The sequence below is a fragment of the Parambassis ranga genome, chromosome 2 (assembly GCF_900634625.1).
Source record: "Parambassis ranga chromosome 2, fParRan2.1, whole genome shotgun sequence".
Taxonomy (NCBI): Eukaryota; Metazoa; Chordata; class Actinopteri; family Ambassidae; genus Parambassis; species Parambassis ranga.
The window spans coordinates 34,703,005-34,722,021 of NC_041023.1; the positions used below are offsets into that span (position 1 = coordinate 34,703,005).

The 19,017-nt window shown below is 42.1% G+C and overlaps 1 protein-coding gene across 9 annotated transcripts in view; it reads right to left on the minus strand.

Moving 5' to 3' along the window:
* nav3 (neuron navigator 3) overlaps window positions 1–19,017 on the minus strand; it is a 178,257-nt gene that overhangs the window by 22,992 nt on the left and 136,248 nt on the right. For 5 of the 9 annotated variants that reach the window (XR_003669363.1, XM_028394046.1, XM_028394034.1 and 2 more), the window contains 11 exons: window positions 13,024–13,147; window positions 11,104–11,407; window positions 10,126–10,843; window positions 8,744–9,169; window positions 7,908–7,949; window positions 6,128–6,285; window positions 5,516–5,710; window positions 5,089–5,141; window positions 4,025–4,048; window positions 3,044–3,067; window positions 2,815–2,892 (listed from right to left, as the gene is read on the minus strand). Coding sequence is in view for 8 of the 9 variants with exons in the window: in XM_028394046.1 (XP_028249847.1) it covers window positions 2,815–2,892; window positions 3,044–3,067; window positions 4,025–4,048; window positions 5,089–5,141; window positions 5,516–5,710; window positions 6,128–6,285; window positions 7,908–7,949; window positions 8,744–9,169; window positions 10,126–10,843; window positions 11,104–11,407; window positions 13,024–13,147 (2,146 nt within the window). In the remaining variant the exon portion in view is untranslated. The remainder of the gene's footprint in view (window positions 1–2,814; window positions 2,893–3,043; window positions 3,068–4,024; window positions 4,049–5,088; window positions 5,142–5,515; window positions 5,711–6,127; window positions 6,286–7,907; window positions 7,950–8,743; window positions 9,170–10,125; window positions 10,844–11,103; window positions 11,408–13,023; window positions 13,148–19,017) is intronic. The other 4 variants (XM_028394071.1, XM_028394055.1, XM_028394063.1 and 1 more) reach the window with 3 other exon arrangements.

The window sequence follows — 19,017 nt, forward strand, 5'->3', positions numbered from 1 at the left end:
ACCTGCTCTGCTGAACCTGTGCTTTGTGTATGTGCTAGTCTGGATTTGTTTGGGATATATGCTTGGATGTCTGGTGATGCCTTATGTTCTTGGCTGCCTGCCCTGTACCTGTGTGTACTTACAATCCAAAATCCAATACAAAAAGTACTCATGTGTGTATAGCCCTGTGTTTCTCCATGTATACTGGCAGTTTATTCTCTCATTTTAATCTAGATACCCTGAGACACCTGTCAAGCCTGCTGTGTCACACAGAGGTGGGCAACATGCCCAGACAGATCTTTGCTGACTTCAAACACATTTCTCCCTTCCTAGCAATATATCAGCTTTGGAATGAAAGTTTTGTATCCCTCTGTCTCTATGAGGACATTTGGACAGTGTCAGTCCAGAAATAAGCACACAGTAGCACCATGTGCTGCCTCATCCACTCTGTATCCCTAGTGGAATCAGTGTAGATCTTGACCTTTAGAAATGCCAACTGTTCCAACACATCCTTCTAACTCCACATCTCTTTCCAACACCACCTGTGAGCTCCGACTCATCACCAACCAGCCCACCTGTCCACTCTGAAGGAGTTGCCGACTAGATCAGATGCATCCCAGGGCTGAACCATCTGTCCCACTCAAGCCCTGTGGCTCCGTCTGGCCCCTGAACCCTGGCTTTTTTGACCCTCAACCTGATCCTTGGGTCTAGGGTAGAGGTTGGTGGTAGGCCAAACCAGAGAATTAGATAAAAAGTCCTCACATTGTCATGACTACACAGGTAAAGCAAAACCAGCACCTACTGCGACATCCTATAACTACAGCAAGAAACAGAGGACACAAAAGTAGGAAGAGATGACAACGTCCTCAAAATCGAAGAGGAGATGGGAAGAGGAAGGCATTACTGGGCAAGAGAAATGAAAAGAGAACGGAAAAGTGTGAGAGTGAGAAGACAGAAGGAGGAGGTCGAGAAGAGACGAAGGGTCCCGGTGTGAACTTTTAAACCAGATTTAGTGTCAGCTAAAGCGGGAAAACTGATCCCTCAAAGAAAATACTGCAGCATACTTTTGACACTCTTAATTCCTCTGACAGGATGTTGGTTTTTCTAATTCTAGTCTATTCTGATCAAACAGAACCAAAAACAAATAGTCCAAAGAGAGGGTGCTGCAGCAAATATGTTTTTAATCACTTTCTAGTAGAATACTCCTTCTAAACTCCTGCAAGGTAAACATGGAAAAAGATCATGAGAATGATTAATTATGCAGTAGCAAATGTTATGAGATCAGATGACCTCAATCACCACACCTTTCCTCTGTGGCAGCAGATGAAATGAACAAACCACTGATAGGAACGTGACACCTGCTCTCTGCAGCCACTGCAGAGAGCAGCCATAAAGACTACATCTTTATGCATTTTCATGGTGCGCATTTTGATGGATAAAGGTCAAATTGTGCATTAAGCTGTCACTTATATGTATGTATATAATAGGTATATAAAACCTGGACAATGTTTCTTCCTTGCAAACAAAAAAACTGTTGCAACAGTCTGTAACTTGAAAAACCACAGCTTGCTAGATGCAATAGTCTGCTTATGTGTAGAGCACGTGTTTATGCTGATTTTCTAGAGGTGAGAGTGTGGGCTGAAGAGGAGATGGCCAATCTTGGACACAGCACAGTGAGTTTTGGACCGTGGGTGGAGAGCATCTGAGGGCTGCTGAGACTGATATTTACATACAGTCACACTCCCCACTGGGAGGATAAGATGAGCTTATAGCAGCAGCAGCCCACCATGCTGTCATGTAGATGCGGTGTGATGCAGCTCCACAACAACACAGCCATCAAATGTGCAAGTGTTTTTTTTTTATTTGAAAGCTCATGAGAGTAGGAGGAGTACTGTGCAAGTGGGTTTCTGTTGTGTTTACTGTACATATGGCTTGGCATATTGACAAAGGCATGACAGTGGTAGTCCTTTAGCTGCTGTTGTGTTGCTTAATGGCCCTCTACAGGGTCAATATCAACAACAGATATATGCTTTCTATACACAGACTTGAAGCGATTCTTTTAAGGACTCTAGACTGTAAATTACTGGTGTAATATGGTGACATGTATTAAAAAGCCGGTGCCACACTGTAAAGCACAGACAGGCTGAGTGTACACTGCTGCGTGCTTTAGCCAGACACATTTTTAACCAGATTTTTTGCATCTTTCTCTTCCCTTCGTCAAGTTTGTCTGCAGTATAGCTTTGCACAACTTTGTGATCAAAGAATCGGACTAAAGTGAAGACCCTGTCTGCCTCCACGCTTGATCAGCCACTTGGCATCAGGCTGGGGGACTAAGCCCAGTCAGATGCTAGAGTCTGTCGATCTATCTGCATCTCAGCACAAAGATTTTGTCTGGGGGTTGGAGGTCTCTGTATCTGTCTCAGTCTCACCCACGCATGACACACTACAGTCTAGATTCACTTATCCTCGTCTCCCTGTTCTCTTCTCTCTCCTGTCTATCTCTATTTGATTCTCTCTGCTTGGTTAAATGTAGGAGATGCTCCTGCCTGTTCTTGCTGAAACCTCACTGCCAGAGACAAAAAAACCAAAGAGCCAATCCTCACACACACACACATAACCATCCCATTGTGGGACAACAACACACTAAATCAAACAAGCAAAAGCCTAAATACATGCATGGTGGCTTCAAACATAGAGAAAAGGAATTAGTGGGCATCTCAAAGATTTATATTCCTTGCAGAGCTTTGATAGGCCTATAAAAGATCAATGACAGCAGGTTATCATGCAAATGAGCCCGGCTGTTTTGACGGCATCTTTTGAAGTAAACAAACTCACGTTGGCTGCCAGCTGAGACGTGAGGGTCGCCACCTTCTCCTGAGAGGCATCCAGCTCCCGACGCAGCTTTCTGATTTGCTGTATAGGAAGGAAAGAGCAAAGGTAAACTACATGGTTAAGAAAAAACGTATTGTGATGTAAAGAGGTGTTGCAACTCCCATGATGAACTTAAAAAACTGTGCATGGTAAACACTGGAGTGAAGTGTGAGCATAAAGTGTAGGGGATTACCGTGGAATTTTGGACTGTTTGGCCCTTGATTAAAAAGAAAAGAATAAAAATTAACACTATGTTGCATGCCTTCATCAAACAGCTTGTACTGATGTGGTCGGAGAGAAAAAGGTTATCAAAAACCACAGCACTGGTTCTCTCATGGTTATACAAAAGCAAACAGGAGGAGACAGACATGGATCAAACAGTATTTGCAACAATTTCAAGTTCAGTTCAAAAAGTATTTGTAACACATGTCATGGTTCAAACGGGACAAATGTGTCACTTGCAGCCAGAAAAAAATCAGAATCATCCAGAATCCTTCCCATAGTTTGGATATAGTCCTAAAACTTAGGCACACACGATGTTTTTTCAAATATAGTTTGATCCAAACATAAACATAAACCACCAATTAACACGGTCAGGAAAAGAGGAAACAAAAATCAAACCATCAAAACTGGAAAATGAAAGAAGAATCTGTGATAAACCAAACAAAGCCAAAACAGCTGAAGGCTGAGGCATGCTTTGTATGTGTAGTGTGAGTTTTTGTAACGAGTACATAAGCTTTGTAAGGTGATGTGAGGTTTATGATATATGGGCAAAATTAAAGCATGATTATATGAAGGAATGCAACACAGAGTTAAAGTGATTCATTGTTGTTATATTTGATTAGCAGTAAATATCACTGTTTGTGCTTTGATTAACATAGACATACTGCCTCTGATTACAGATGCTGTGCAACAGAAAAACACACAAACATAACAAAAACACTGCCAGCAGGCTCCTTATAAAGCAGACCAAAGCATGCATGTTGAACTGAGCCCCACATGAAGCAGAAATCCCACAAGCAAAGAGCTGAGGTGCCAAAAGCAAGACATTTAACCTCCCCACCCCTCCTGCAGAGCTGCTCGGTGCAGCCTGTAGGTGTGAACATCTCTAAATATCTGGATGTAAAGCAGAAAGGATGCAGCCATGCAGACTGAGAAACGGATCCATCCTTACCTCTGAGTGTGCCTTTTCCTCTGTCTGGAGGAAAAAAGTAAACAGACATGAAAAACATTTTCCTTTGCAAATGAATTAGAATACACAAGAAGCATTTCAATGCCAGAGTTAAAAAGTAATGCAGAGAATTCAAACTAATTTTAATTAAAAAGAGATGAATGTGGAAATATCACTGGCAATGGAGGGGATAAAATTAAAATGGTTTGACGATGAACAAACACATTGAATCAATCTAAGGGAAGTGTTTTTAAACAAATATCTTCATCATTCATCCGGGCCTTTTTTTAATGCAGGTACAGTTATGGACAGGAAGAAGTGCGTGGTAATCGATTCTTCTTCCAAAAACTAATCTGCTGCCTCACTGAATGTGACGACTGGAGGGCTGCCTATGTTATTAGAAAGCCAGCAATTGTCCAGCCTTATCTGCACCCTCTGGAGGCATGCAGCTATGGATAGTTATTTTCCAGATAGGACTGGGCTGACTTAAAGGGAGATTTAATGCAACACTGCATCAATGGGAGGAGAAGCATGCTTTGATTTGTCTCTGACTTTTCCATTCGTATATCTTTTGTATGCAGACCTCTGAAGTTGGAAAGTTAGTCAGTCTTATGAACTGTGATGAATGTCAGCACATCAGCATGTCAAATACTTAGTTTTGGCAGTGAGGAAGGTTCAGAGGTGGAACAGTAGGGCATTGTTGTTTTAACTATGAGCCACAGCAAAAGCTAACACAGTGACAAAGGGTGAGTTAGGAAACAGAACACACTGATGTGCTGGCACACCTCCACCTGATTATGAAATGCTGGCATGCCCTCTGAAAGCATGCAAGCCTCATTTGTGAAAAAAAGAAAAAACTGCTAAAAGAATGTGTGTGTGTGTGTGTGTGTGTGTGTGTGTGTGTGTGTGTGTGTGTGTGAAAGGAGCTTCTCTTTGTTCGTGCATTCGAACACGCATGAAAATAGTGCTTAACATGGACTTTTTTTAACCAAGGGTTCCTGCTTCTGCTTTGTGAGTGGTGTTGGTAGTTGAGTACCATACTGGCGCTACATATCTGAGCTACTTACTGCAGAGTAGAGTGAGGACGTGCTGGAGACCAGAGACAATGAAGAACCATGGACTATAAAACAGAGACAGAGAGTAAGTGAGAAGAAAATCTCTTAGTGTATCTGGTGAGCTAATTCTTTTTTTTAAGTTATCCAGATGATGTAAGACAAGAAGAGCACTAAAAGGCAGTGGATGATTCACCTGTGATCAAGCTGACCTCTATATGGATGCAGATATTTTGTATAATTTTGTCACAATCCATTTAAAGCAACATTATTCATTCATTAAGGCAAAAATATAAACCTTAACCTAAACAACTGCTTTAGTGTCTGTATTTGTGACAGTGGTCTTTAGACTCATGTTTACCTGTCTTGCTATGTATTGTGTTGTTGCACTTGTACTTGCCAATTCCTGCATTGTACATTATAATGTATCATAGTGTTTCACCTTCATCGGTGCTATCTCTGAAGGAGCCGGAGCGGCTGATGGCCCGTGGTCGCTCCTCCAGGGAGGTTGCGCTGCCACCCAGTGGGTGACCCTCTCCATACAGGTCAAAGGAGTCCTGAGCAGGGATGCTGTTGGAGCGGCTCATGCTGCTGCTGCTTGGTGGCAGATTATACTGACTGATGTTGGTGGGACTCACTGCACAGAGGAATAATTTTGCATATGTAAAATATGTAAAGTTGCTTAAGACTCTATTCAATTATACAATAAAATAGTTTAATATTACAGCACATTATACAGATCCTTTTATTGCACATTGTAGGTGTAATGTTTGTTCCTCTCTCTCTCTCTCCTTCATCCTCTCTCTCCTCTCTCTCTCTCTCTCTCTTTCCTCTCTCTCTCTCCTTCATCCTCTCTGACTAGCAGCAGGACTGGTTCCCCCTTAAGCTGACGGGTCCTGCTCAAGGTTTCTTCCTCTTAAAGGGAGTTTTTCCTTGCCACAGTGCTCTTAGGGGGGTTCCTGTGAAGCGCTTTGAGACAATGTCTGATTGTAATATGCGCTATATAAATAAAACTGAATTGAATTGAATTAATGTGAGGTTTCTATCAACTCACATAAGTTGGAGTAGTGGTATTTTCCAGCGGTGGTGGATGAGGCTCCAGGAGGAGACAGTGGAGACTGGCTGCCAGTGTCCTGAAGGCCTCCTGTTGAATGAGACCTCAGCCACTCCTTCCCCTCCTCGTGGGATGTCTGCCGGGAGGATGGAGGGTACCTGAAACCCATGAATTCGCTATGAGCTCATGGAGAAAACGTTCTGCGGAACTGCAGCTACATAGCAGAAGCATGTGAGCAAATGACAAATCAATCATGCAGGCATACCACACAGACCTTCATAACCATGCATTGCACATACACTGTAGTATAAAAGTACACACTGCTCAGGCTCAAAGCTGTTAAACACACAGACGCTTCATCTCTTTTCTCCCCAACTCAGAAGTTGCTCAGCAGCAGAAGGCCTCCTTATCGCACGCATGACAATCAGCCATATTTAATCCTCTGAGGATGATAATTGAGTTTGCACTCATTCCTTTTCAGCAGCATCCTCCTTCCAACGCCCCTATTAATACGCCTGTCACATCTGACCCTGCTCCAGTCCTCAGCCTGAGCTTCATATTCTCTCCACCAGCAACTGGGTGTCTTAGAGCGCACTGAATAGTGTGACACAGCAGCATTCGTCTCTCACTGGAGTTGAATTGGAACAGACTTTGAAATATCCACGGATCAGTGCTGGACTTGGTACACTCAGTGACTATAAAATGCCATTAGGCTGGACCAAACCAATTATTTACTGTATATGACTTAAGGGGGCAACTAGTAGTAGTAGTCCTCTGAAGATCTGGAAAAAACAGCTATTTGGCAGCATCCCAACCAACAGGCATAAAGTGTAATATGATGCTTGCAGGTTTCGAATAGCACAAGCATCTAATGCCCTCAAGATAAAGGAATGGTTTTAAACGGGCATGCCTCTTCCAACCCCTCTGTATCAGCACTGTGTACTAGCTGGAGTGTTCTCTGTATAGACTGTGCCACTGTGATGAACGAGGTTGTGGTATTTCTGCCTCTGTCCGTTAAGTCCCAGCTGAATTTCAAACATCCATTCTAGTCCCTCCTCAGCACATCAGGAGGTTTATGGAGCCAAGGAAAAAGTGCCCTGTCACTGCCACATTTCTAACTTTGCATGAGATGGAAATAGGATTAAGAAATGCACAGAGAAGCAGGCATGCAAATAGATGGAACAGCACACCCTTCTCTGATCATCTGAGACAGCATTCAAACTGCATTAGTATTTTTTTTGCTTCAGCCAAATCAAATTTGGACCTCTGAAATGAGGTAGACAGTGAAAACACGAGGGTACATCAGGTGACCCACATGTTCTGAGAGGAGCATAGGTGACTATTTTGTATTTATGTTTGAGATGCACTGCAAAAATCCACTAAAAATATATACAATTCCAACTGTTTCTAATCAATAGATCAGAAGTTCCCTACCATGTTTGTTAGATGACCACCTGTTGGCTCTTATTTTTTACAACAAGAAAAAGCTAAACAAATACATTTTAGCCAATAATTTCAACTGTTAATCCATTGGTACAGCTTGCCTTATTGATTTATCAATTACTCTCATCTATATACTGCACCCAGGTATACTGTACATAGCTTTAAACAGCACAGCTGGTGATTAATACGTTTATGGCCAAAGGGGATTCACAGCTCTGGTGCTGCACAAAGCCACATGAGCAACAACATGGAAATATCAGAATATTTAGTTTCATGCAAAATGCTTTTTTTAAACGATCTATGTGAGTGCATAAAAGCAGATGAAGATGTGTTGTACCTTAGTCCCTTTTTAGGAAGTGTGTTTCTGTCAAGGGGCATGCTGTTAAAACACAGAGGATGAGCCCATTAGATGAACACCAGAAAACATGAGGAAAAGAACCAGTCACAAAATTAGAACTATTGACACACACACACACACACACACACACACACACACACACACACACACACACCCACACACACACACACACCTACACATACACAAAGACATACACAATGGAGAAAACACTAATGCATCTCAGTACAACAGACCACAAATACAAAACTACAACCTGATTGTTTCATTTTTGAGACATAGCTAAACTACTGCAGGGCAAATAAATGTGAGGCCTGCCATTATGATCTGTGATGTATTGCATGCAGAGTGTGGGGACAGAACAATGAAAACACCTTTATAAGGACTTCTCATGAGAATGTCTGAAATGATCTGAATTTAGTGTGGCATTTTTTCTGCTATGGCTTTGGACCTGCTGCAAATACTGCATTATAAATGCTGTGTTAAATGACAGATAAACACAGTGATAAGGTATTAAACTACCATCTGCTCATGTATGTCCTCACCAAACTAGAATAAAGAAACATAAAGGCCTAAAATGGTATGTATGGTATTATTATTTTTCAAGCCTTTTACAGTACCAGAACCATGCCAAAAAATCTAACTTAATTCAACCAGACCTTGTGCTGGATGAGTGATTTTTTCTTATTGTCACTTATAGTTAATCTGACTTCCTCTGCATTGTATTCCTACATGTTAGGGTAGAGGGAAACATTTGTCTCTGTTCTTAAATGAAACAATGAATACGATTCTTCCCAATCGTATTCCCTATTACTCACCCCTCAGACAGGGTGGACTTGACACTGCCGGTTCGTGTAACCTTGGGCCCATGGTGGCCCAGAGGCATATCAATGGACTCAGAGCTGGTGTGCAGACTGGTCATGCTTTGGCAGCTCAGTGTGTCCTTGCTGCCAGCTGAAGAGCTACAGGCAGGCCAGGGCCGAGCGTTGGAGGGCAGAGACAGGCCAGAGGCCGGGCTGGAGGCCGGGGAGTCAGTGCACAGGTCTGGGGTTTTGCCGTATAGGGGGCTGCTGCCACCACTCAGGCCACCAGCGCTACCCAGGCTCCCTGTGCCAGAGGAGGGCGAGTCGAGGCTGGCTTGCCTTGCCAGTGTGCCGTGGGGGCTGCCCAGTATTGAGGGGCACTTGCCAGAGTCAGGTGTGCCCGGAGAGCTGGCCTTGCTGCTGGCTTTGGTGCCAAACAATCTGGGGGTAGAGAGGTGGGTGGAGTCATTTAGAAATGCTCAAAGGACATGTGATGAGCATCTGCAAGATTGGTATACTTTGGGGGAGAGAAAGTGGATTACATTGAAGTTATGTCATTGGGCATAAGTATCAAGAAACTCAAGGATCACTTTATACCAACATTATACCACACAGCATACTAAGCACAATTTCCAGTGCATCAGCTGTCTACCCTCATTTCAGCTGCAACACATCTGCTTTCACAGTTTCAACCTTGTGACTTTAAATAATCTGTTAGGCCACTCAACTCTGTTTACCTTCCGCTTTACTCAGACAGCCTGCTGCTCTGCTGCGCCTGTCCCAGTCTGTCATCGCAACCACATGAAATATATAGGTGACATGCAGATGAAACAAGTTGGCTTGACAGATTTAATGGGACGAATGTTTTGGACACGCCTGCTGAACACATGCTTCTAATGAGTCAGAGACTGGTGAGCCAAGAAAAAACTGCTGTCTCCTGTCTGTACTGATCAAGACTGCTGAGCTGGATTTGCTTGATCTGAATAAATAGCCATCAGACCTTCATCTTCAGGGGTAAAGATATGTAGACAATCTATGTAACAGCTCCCCTTGGCCAAGGATACTCATTGAGCCAAGTTTCTGTAAAGGCACATATTAATACCTTATATTCAATTTGTGCATCTAAACATTTTAAATTGATAGAGATGACAAAGTATTATCTTTATCAGGGAAACTTCACTATTACAGGTGTCAGCTTCAATAAATGGTGCTGTCTGTTTCAGAAGTGTGGTTTAAAAGTTTGCACTTCTTATTGCAGCTCAAGGCAAAGACAATGCTTTTAGCTCATAGTCAAAGATTGAAACAGATGTGGTGAAATGCTTGATTCACACAGAAACATACATAAAGTGAGGGACAAAGACAGAATGAGAGGAGTAGGCACATATTGTTTATCTGACCTGCGAAAAGTCGGAGAAGCTATATCAGGGTACTTGGAGCCTGGCTGCCGGAGACCTGACTGGCTCGTGGAACTCGAGGTGGGGCTGGACTTCGGGGAGGTGGACAATGCTGTTGCTGGGTCTTGATCTGACACCCCCACTTTCTCTTTATCAGTCTGGTTGATGGTGATCGGGCTGGAGTGGTCCCTTCCATCCCTGCGTTTGGCACCTGGTTGTGTCACCGCCCCACCAGCTGACTTGCCACTGACATTTGAGTCTATGCTGCTAGAGCTGGAGCGATGCCCACTGCGCCCTGCTGCCACCCCACTGGAAGATTTAGCTGGTCTGGGTAGAGAACGGTACTGCAAGGTCACGTTGGAGCCACTGCAGCTGAGCAGAATGCCATCATCTTGGGGCTGTGAGCCATCTAGGCTGGTCTTTCGTACACCACTGATGCCCGTGCCTTTGCCCAAGGCAGCTGAAGATTTGGGCACCTTGCCCAGGGTGGCTGATCCACTGGCAAGTGTTGCACCACTGGAGGTGATTAGGGTGCCACTGGGACCAGGGATCTTCTTGTATCCAAAGGAACCCGTGGTGGGAGGGCGTGCAATTCCAGAAGGGGGCTTCTTACCTTCATCCCCACTGCTCCTTCCAGCATCTGAAGGTGAGCGCTGGATGCTAGCTGAACTCTTGGAAGGCACCTTGCCCTTCTCTGAGGCCTTTGCATCATCAGTTTTGCCTGTCAATTTGCATCAATACTTATTAACAAAAACAGAAAAACTTTTGCATTTCATTTTTGACATACTTCCAGTCAATAAAAGATCACATTTGGAGGATTATCTCATTACGAACATAAATAGAATTTTCACTCAACTAGCTATGTTTGTTCGTTTTTCACTCTCTGTGTTATCAAAGTAATATGTGACGCGGGAAAAATCACTTTTGTCAACAATTCACCTTGTATCAGTTTAGATCAAGATAAAGTTTTGCTTCTTCTACCTGGTGTTTTGATGCTGGCCGAGGTACCCTTGGTTCTGGGTGGTGTAATGCCGACCTGGGCCGTCATGCCTCTCCTCCATGAACCTGTTTGGGTCATCTGGGCCAGCGCTGCTGCCTTCTGATTGGCATCATCATACTGACCCTGGGAGGAAGAGGAGGATGATGAAGGCTTCCAGCGGGAGGAGCCATTGCTGGGATCCATGCTTGCGTCTAGCTCCTCCTCCACCTTCTTCAGGTCCTCAGCTCCGGCCCAACTGCTGCTCACCTCCTGCTCAGCATGCTTGGATCTGCTTCCTTTTTGGGACTGTGGGGTGGCGTTGGTCAGCATTAAAGAAGACACATAAGCTCATTAATAAAAGGTTCTGTGACTTACAGAGGTACATGTAACAGAGGTAGAGATACAGGTAATCTCAAGTTTTAACCTGTCTAACAGTTGGAGGAAAATTAAAAGTTACATTGGAAATTTGATATACTGTTTAAACTACTAGTACACACAATGGAACATACAGTTACCACAAGAAAAGAAAAGAAAAGGCCCTGCATAGACAGTGCAGCAGGGTTTATGTCGCTGTGTGAAGTTAGAGCTATCGTTGGTATCTTTCATGTCCAGATCTCTTTTTGGATGCATACAAACACACACACTAGCCTACCTAAACAGATGGTCAGTCTCCGTAGCAACACTAGAGTCTCTTAAGAGCCCGGTCTGTGGAGTATTTCATGATGGGCCAAGGTACTTGGCAGTACACAGCAGACACCTCTGAGGACACCTCAGGAGAGCCTTTCGTCCTCAGTCCTGTGTTTTCAGAACTGACACCCAGACTAATGTATGTGACAATGGACTCCTATTAGATCTGTTTTTTCTTTTTTTTGTCTTATTTTTAAATCTTTTAATATACCTTTAAGTATCAGCATCCAGCATTTCCCACAATGCAACGCAACCTCACTTTTATTAGACTTGTGTCTGTGTAAAACTAAACATAATGGAGCTAAAAGCAGTGCAAAGCAAAGTGACAGGATGTATTTAGGGACAGGGATGTTGTGTGCCATACAAACATGTACACAATGCCAAAACCAACTTAGTGTGATAGCATGCACATTATTAACACTAAACACATTGTACAGCCAACCCAACTAATGGGAATAGTTTTGAAAATATGACAGACAGTGGTGCTAGAGCAGACCTGGGCAAAGTATGGCCCCTGGGCCAGACCCGGCATGCTTGCGTCTTCAATGCGGCCCACAGACCGTGCACTCAAATATTGTGTACTGCTGTACTGAATCATCCCATCTACTTTTTGTAGAGACATGGTTGCACTTTCTACACTTTAAAAATGCTGCGCGACTATGCTGAAATGTGCGGTAAAGCGTCCGGAAACTCCACAGTGCATTTAGATGTTACTGCGGTGCTGCAGCTGAAATATTTCATTGTCATCTGTTCTTAAAAAGCACACTTCTTTCCCAACTTTCAGAACTTTCAGAACTTAGTTTCTAATGGTTTGTTTCTGTAAAAATATCTTCACATCATCTGTGCTGCTGTGCATGAGTGTGTTTTAACATACAACCAACATACACTCAGACATGGATACACACAGCGAGGACAGAGGAGTAAGCAGTAAATGACAGCAAAAGACTCTTACAAAGATGAAAATGTAACAAGAGCATATTTATAGAGGTAGATACTGTGCAAGTGATCTCCAATTTATATTACTGTATTATTTATGAAAAGAAAAGAAACATAGACTTTCTTATGGAAGTCTATGTGGCCCTCCCCTGTGCTAGAGGAACGTCCAGAAGTTAATCAATGTCAAATAGGATTCATTGTTAGGGACCATGAATATGACACGACAGTTGGTTAACTTACATTTAAAATAAGTAAAACTCCTCAGGAAGGATGATAAATGATGTGCGACATGTCCTTACCTGTGCCCCTTTGCTTTTACGTGTTGAGTTGACAGAGGAGTATGCAGGTGTGTTCAGATCATCAGTGCTGATGTTGTCCAATGTGTCGCTTAGACCACTGCTCACAGAGCTGCTGTCATCCCAACTACAGGAACACAGAGGAAGAAAGCAGACTTGGTGAGAGCGAGAAGGACTATGTACACGAATAATACTGGTAATGCTACATGCTCATCTCTGACCTAACCTCATCACCTTCAACAGAAGTGCTCTGTGATTTACTAACAAACACTCTGGCTGCCATCATCATCTCCTAGTTTTCATTAGAACTTTACTGTAAATGTCACTGAAGGATGAAGTATGGTCTCACTGTCCAATCATCGAGTAGGAAAGCACACATGCAGAGAATTTTAACTGCCTAATTTGTCTCATAAATCAGTGATGCTACTTTTCTTTTTAGAGAAAAACGTCTTATCAATTGCTTTTATTTAATTTATTTGTGGGTTTATAAATAAAATAATTTTCATCTATTATATATTGTTGAAGGAAACAGAGGAAGAGACAGACACCAAGAAATGAGAAGCACACTGAACAATATTTAGTTAAAGCAGTATAGAATAGAATAGAATCCTTATTGTCACTGTACAATAATAGTACACAGTACAAATTCTACACTGCAGAAAGCTTCTGTCATTTTCTGCTATGACAATAAATCACCTTCAATAATAATACATTAGCTCTTCTTTGCTTTCATTGTCCTCACACACACAGTGACTGTGTGTCTGCATACACTTGTATAGAAGAGAACCCTCACAGACACTAACTAGTTTCCATGCCAACACGTCAACTCCCATCTCCGTGTGTGTTTGAGGTTGTGTGCAGGTCTGTGTGCAAACCCTGATACATCTGGGTGTGTCTCACACCTAGATTTGCCAGCAGGATAAATCAAACATTTTCAAGTTTAATTTAAAAACAAAACAATCACTCAAACACAGTCGATAAGAACACACTGACAACCTAACACTGTGATCCACATGAGTCAGATATCAGAAGGACTTTCATCTAAGGGGAGTTTTCAGTCTGACCCCGAAACACGCCATTCATTTGAAATGATAAAAAAAGGCAAAGCTTCCAAAAGCTAATTACACTTTTTTAACAAATCAATTCAGGCTCGCAATGTGTAATTCATCACAGATGATGAAGAAAGCCAAAAGGCAGCCTGAAAATGAGAGAATAATGACTCATTTTTAAAAAAGAAAAGAAGGGATGAAGGGTGGGAAAAGTGGGCGAGCTGGAGATGTGCAGACGTGTATGGTAGCTGTCCAGGGAAGATAATGGCTGCTTTGATTTTAAAGTTCCTTCCAAAAAAAAAAAAAAAGTGCATAAATCATGGGTTTGTAATAAACATTTTACCATGAACCCATCTCAACCATTGGTAATGAATGTGAGCAGACACCCAGCAGCCCATATGACCACTGGTGCAGCGCAAAATTGATTTACTCTTCTGACAGATTCAAAATGAGCAGCATCTATCTTCACAGCCCAGATCTGACCAGGTCTGTGTCACAACAACTGCATGGAGTCTTGACTTCTGACTGTGCAAATTATACAGAAATGCTGTGGAATAGCCTATTTGTGAGTCCTTTTGTGTATAGGGAGGAAAAGCTAACAGGTAATGGGTCTTTGTGTTATTGAACATCATTGCCAGTTTCTTATTTTGTCGTCGTAATCTGTCATTCTAAAGGCTTCATTTTTGTTCAATTCAAAGCTATTATTGGAAAAGTGTCTTAGTGATGGAGGTTTAAGCACAGCAGAACCTCGTCATACAAAATATAAATGGTACCCAAGCTGTCAGGGTGAGCTTTTCCATCACTTCATCTTTTTTTTTTTCCATCTTCAGCTTTAGCACAGTTATTTGAAAAGAAAAAAAGATGCTGCTGTGGAGGATGTAATATCAAACAAAAGCAACCCAACTTGCGCACGCCAGCCTTTCCCAAAGATGAATCAATGGTAATAAAAAACATGCTTGGCCTGCTTCCCCTTTAATAATTTCCTCTTATCTACTCCTATGCATGTCTTTGATGATACCATGGCTTTGTTTTGATCTGACAGCAGCTCAGGAGCTAAATGTGCACTTGGTGCTGGGTGGGGCCTTTAGGTTTTTGGCAGTGACGGTGGCTGCCAGGTCACCTTCACAATCTGATTTAAAGTTACCCCTCTGCTGGTGCTCTGAAGTGACAGGAGAGTTGCACTGCACTCTGCAGCTTCCTCAGAGACCAGCCTTCCATTGCTTGACACACAACAGGGGAATATGGAGCCAAATTTAATGCTTCCAACAAAGTGAACCAGTCCAAAGTCACTTGGCTTCCCTCCATCAGACATGCAGGCAGGTCTGACTATGCATGGTGGTGTACAAATATTTGTTCATAGAGCACATAAAGACAACATTCTTAGAGAAGATTTAGCAGATATCAAATACACAGATGGGTTTTACAAGTGCTGATTGCTGCTAATTGCCTAATTGCATAATTTAAATATCAGTCAATGCTTTTAAACAAAAAGAAAAAAAAACTCAAACTGAGATAAATTGCTACACATTTACTTGGTAATACAAATGGGGAATGGTGAAACAGCAGGGAGAGGATGGTTAGTAAATTGTAAAATCTATTATCATAATGCAGAGGCAGATGGCTGTGAAGGAGCTCATTGACTTCCGATTCTTATCTAAACATGAGGAAAATCTTGCATGCCCTGGCAGCAGCAGATCACTCTTCACCTTAAAGGGCCCTCCAACACTCAAGAACCTTTTGTTTTTTTTTTGGAGAATTAGTCTAAGCTGTGGGTAAGATGATTAAAGCATTTTCTGTGTAATTTTTTAGGTAACAGGTAAAAGTGAATCACAATGAGTCAATTACAAAGTATAGATGCCCTTTAGCTTTTCTTAAAATGTGATTCTGCAGCAGTTTAAAGGAATCAACAAACTGAACAAATGTTGCATAATGAAAATCCAAATAGTCCATAGAAAAGCTCTTCTTCTTTGTGTGTCTGGTCCTTACTTATCTAAAACAATGTTTTCTATGAAGCTTTTAAACTTTTAAATTAAAACCAGCATTCCAACCAGGAAATACAGCACGTGATGTATGCAACCACATCCATGACCAAATATTTGGTATTTGAATTGAGATGTGGCTAATACAGGTGCTAGGCTTTGACAAGGAAGAGGAAGGACAGCTAATGTACCACCACCAAATCCGGATCTAAAACTATATGGCTTTTGAAAGCCAAATCAGCAGACAGTAAAGAAATAGCTGAGTCACTGTGATCCGCATCTCCACACACCCTGCAGATAGCTTTGGGGAAAATGTTATTATTTCAGCATCTTACCCGTGCTACAGCAGCCCCAGTGGAGCTACTTCATGAACAGTAATACATAACTGTGTTTGGTCTGTGTAATTTTGAAGCTGGGGAGGGATGCAGACCAGCTCCAGAACTCTGTGGAGTTTATAGGGATAAATGCTGAATAAATCAAAACAAAAATAAATTGTGCTTCTTCTCTTGAGATCTCCCTGACTGTAACTGGCTGAATATTTTATCAGGCGTTTCAAATGCTCCGACAGAACTGTGGCTAACAAAGCTCCTCCTCATTCTCCTCCTCTAAGACCTGCACACTTTCACATGGACGTCACCATCCTCAGAAATGGCACAGGCGAACTCGATAACCCTTCAGTGAGGGCAGGTGGGTCGGAGTTTTGTGTCATAACTTCTTAAATTAACAATGAGTAACAATGTACAGAGCAGAATGCTGAAGAGGAGATCAGTGTGGAAGATATTGGCTCCTCTCCCATTTTCATAAGAGAGGCAGTAAAATGGGCAGATGGTGCAACACAAGTCATAGCCTGCCCTTAAATCCATCTGAAAACACTGAATTTTATGATGGTGGAACAAACACTGCTGGGGTTTCTTGGTTTCTTGAAATTGTATGGCAACTAGTCCTATAAAAAGGTTTAACTTGGAAGATAGCAAGCCTCTCTTCTGACATGTCTGATGCTGCTTCAGCCATATATGTCTATTCTATTTCATACTGTATATACTTGATGTTTGCCAGCTGCTTATATGCTGTTAATGCATAGCTGTGGCTCCACTCAACCATGCAAACATGAGCTCATGTAATATTCAATACACTGGTGCTTGTTCTTTTAACCGCCCAGAGGAGGAAAGGCTATTAGCAGCATGAACAAAGGATAACTATGGTGATAACACATTATCATACAGATAAATAAGATTTTGATGACAGGATTAATAAATATTTGTGGTGGGAAAAGTACTAAAAGTGTGGCATGACTACAGAAGGGAGACTGCAGCTCTTCCTCAGAGGACCTTTTACGTAACAAAATGGAGAGAACAAAACCATGCACTGGCATTTGAAAACATAAAGTGGGAGCAGATTGGATCTGTTAGTGGATGCTATTTCACACTTACTGACACATATAAGCAGAAAAATCTAACCCCACACAATTTAGCTGTGAATAAAGGGACAGTTTATTGAAATATGGACAAAATGGTTATTACTTCAAGAAGCAACATCTGTATTTTTATATTTGTTTATCTGGCACCAGTGGGACCCCTGGTTCCTAGTAACATATATATAAAATCATATTTTATTATAAAAATAACTGCATTTTCTGGTCCACAATCACTGAAGAAGTCTATGAAGACTGACATTTTCATGTTGCAGCTAATGACACTGGAGATCGTACAATAAACAAAATGTGCATGTCAATAGTATAAATGTTGTTGTGCTATGCTGTTTGAAATATTATAATAAATCACTAACTCTAAACACTTCAAGCTCAAGTGGCCACAACAAAGACCTCTTTTCCAGTCACACACAAAACTTTGAAGCATATAAATGCACATATAAAAAAAATGAGGCTAATATAAATGGATTGCACTCATCCTCATTAGTCTGCATCATTTAATGTGGCCGAGCTCTTACAATTACACTGTACAAAACACCATGACATCCCTGAAAATGATTACTTCTCCTTCCTGCTGACAATATATTCTAAAAGCAAGATTTAGGAGCAACATGCCCAGCTTTACTGAGCTGAAACACACAAAACAAAGCAGCTTCCAAACAGTACAGCTTTCCATCTTTGCTGTCAACTCACCTTTTATGGGATGGATGCTGCCTGTTGTCTTGTCAAACAAGTGGTCTGTTTGTTTCCTTAGTGTGCCAGTGCTACCAAAGGAAGCAAAACCCCACCTGGCATTGAGGCTGTGTCTCGACTGGGAGTCAAGAGATGAAATGGAAAACGAGAGAGAAAGGAAGAAAGGACTTCCTCAGTCTTCCACTTTTACCCATGCTACTGCCCCCTCCCCCATCTGCTTCTCCCCCTCCCAAACGGGATGGGCCTGTTAGCCCTTGGAGAGGCAATCAGACATGTCCTCAGCAGCGGGTTTCCAAGGGTTAATTAAAGGAAGATGACAATGCAGAATTGAGCCAAATCAAGGAGCTGGATGAGATGCTGGTTTTGTGAGCTGACTGTACGTCGTCCTTGATGTGCGCCTCTGACTGGAAGTGATCTCATGCATAATACGTGTGATGCTCAATGTCTGTTCACACAGCTTTGTGGTGTGACATTCACTATATATTCTTCTCCCTCGTCCACTGAAAAAACATAACAGCACGCACAACTGCAAAAAAGAAAAGGCTAGGTTGGTTCTTTTGACACATTTTTAACAGTGTCATCCTAATTTAGTCACATTGAGTTCCCAGTGTCACAACTTAGTTGAAGTGTGCCGTTGAAGGACAGTCACGCTGGTTTTTCTGCACATGGTCCTACTTGTCTTTTATTGCAATCAAAGAACAAAAACTGGATCTAATTTGATTGTGTTAAGAGGCAAGTACACATAGAACATTTTGCTTTGTTTCAATGAGTTGTATCAAAAGAAGAAAAAAAAATACATATTGAGAAAAATATTACAAGACGTTTGACTAGACGTAGAATCCAATTT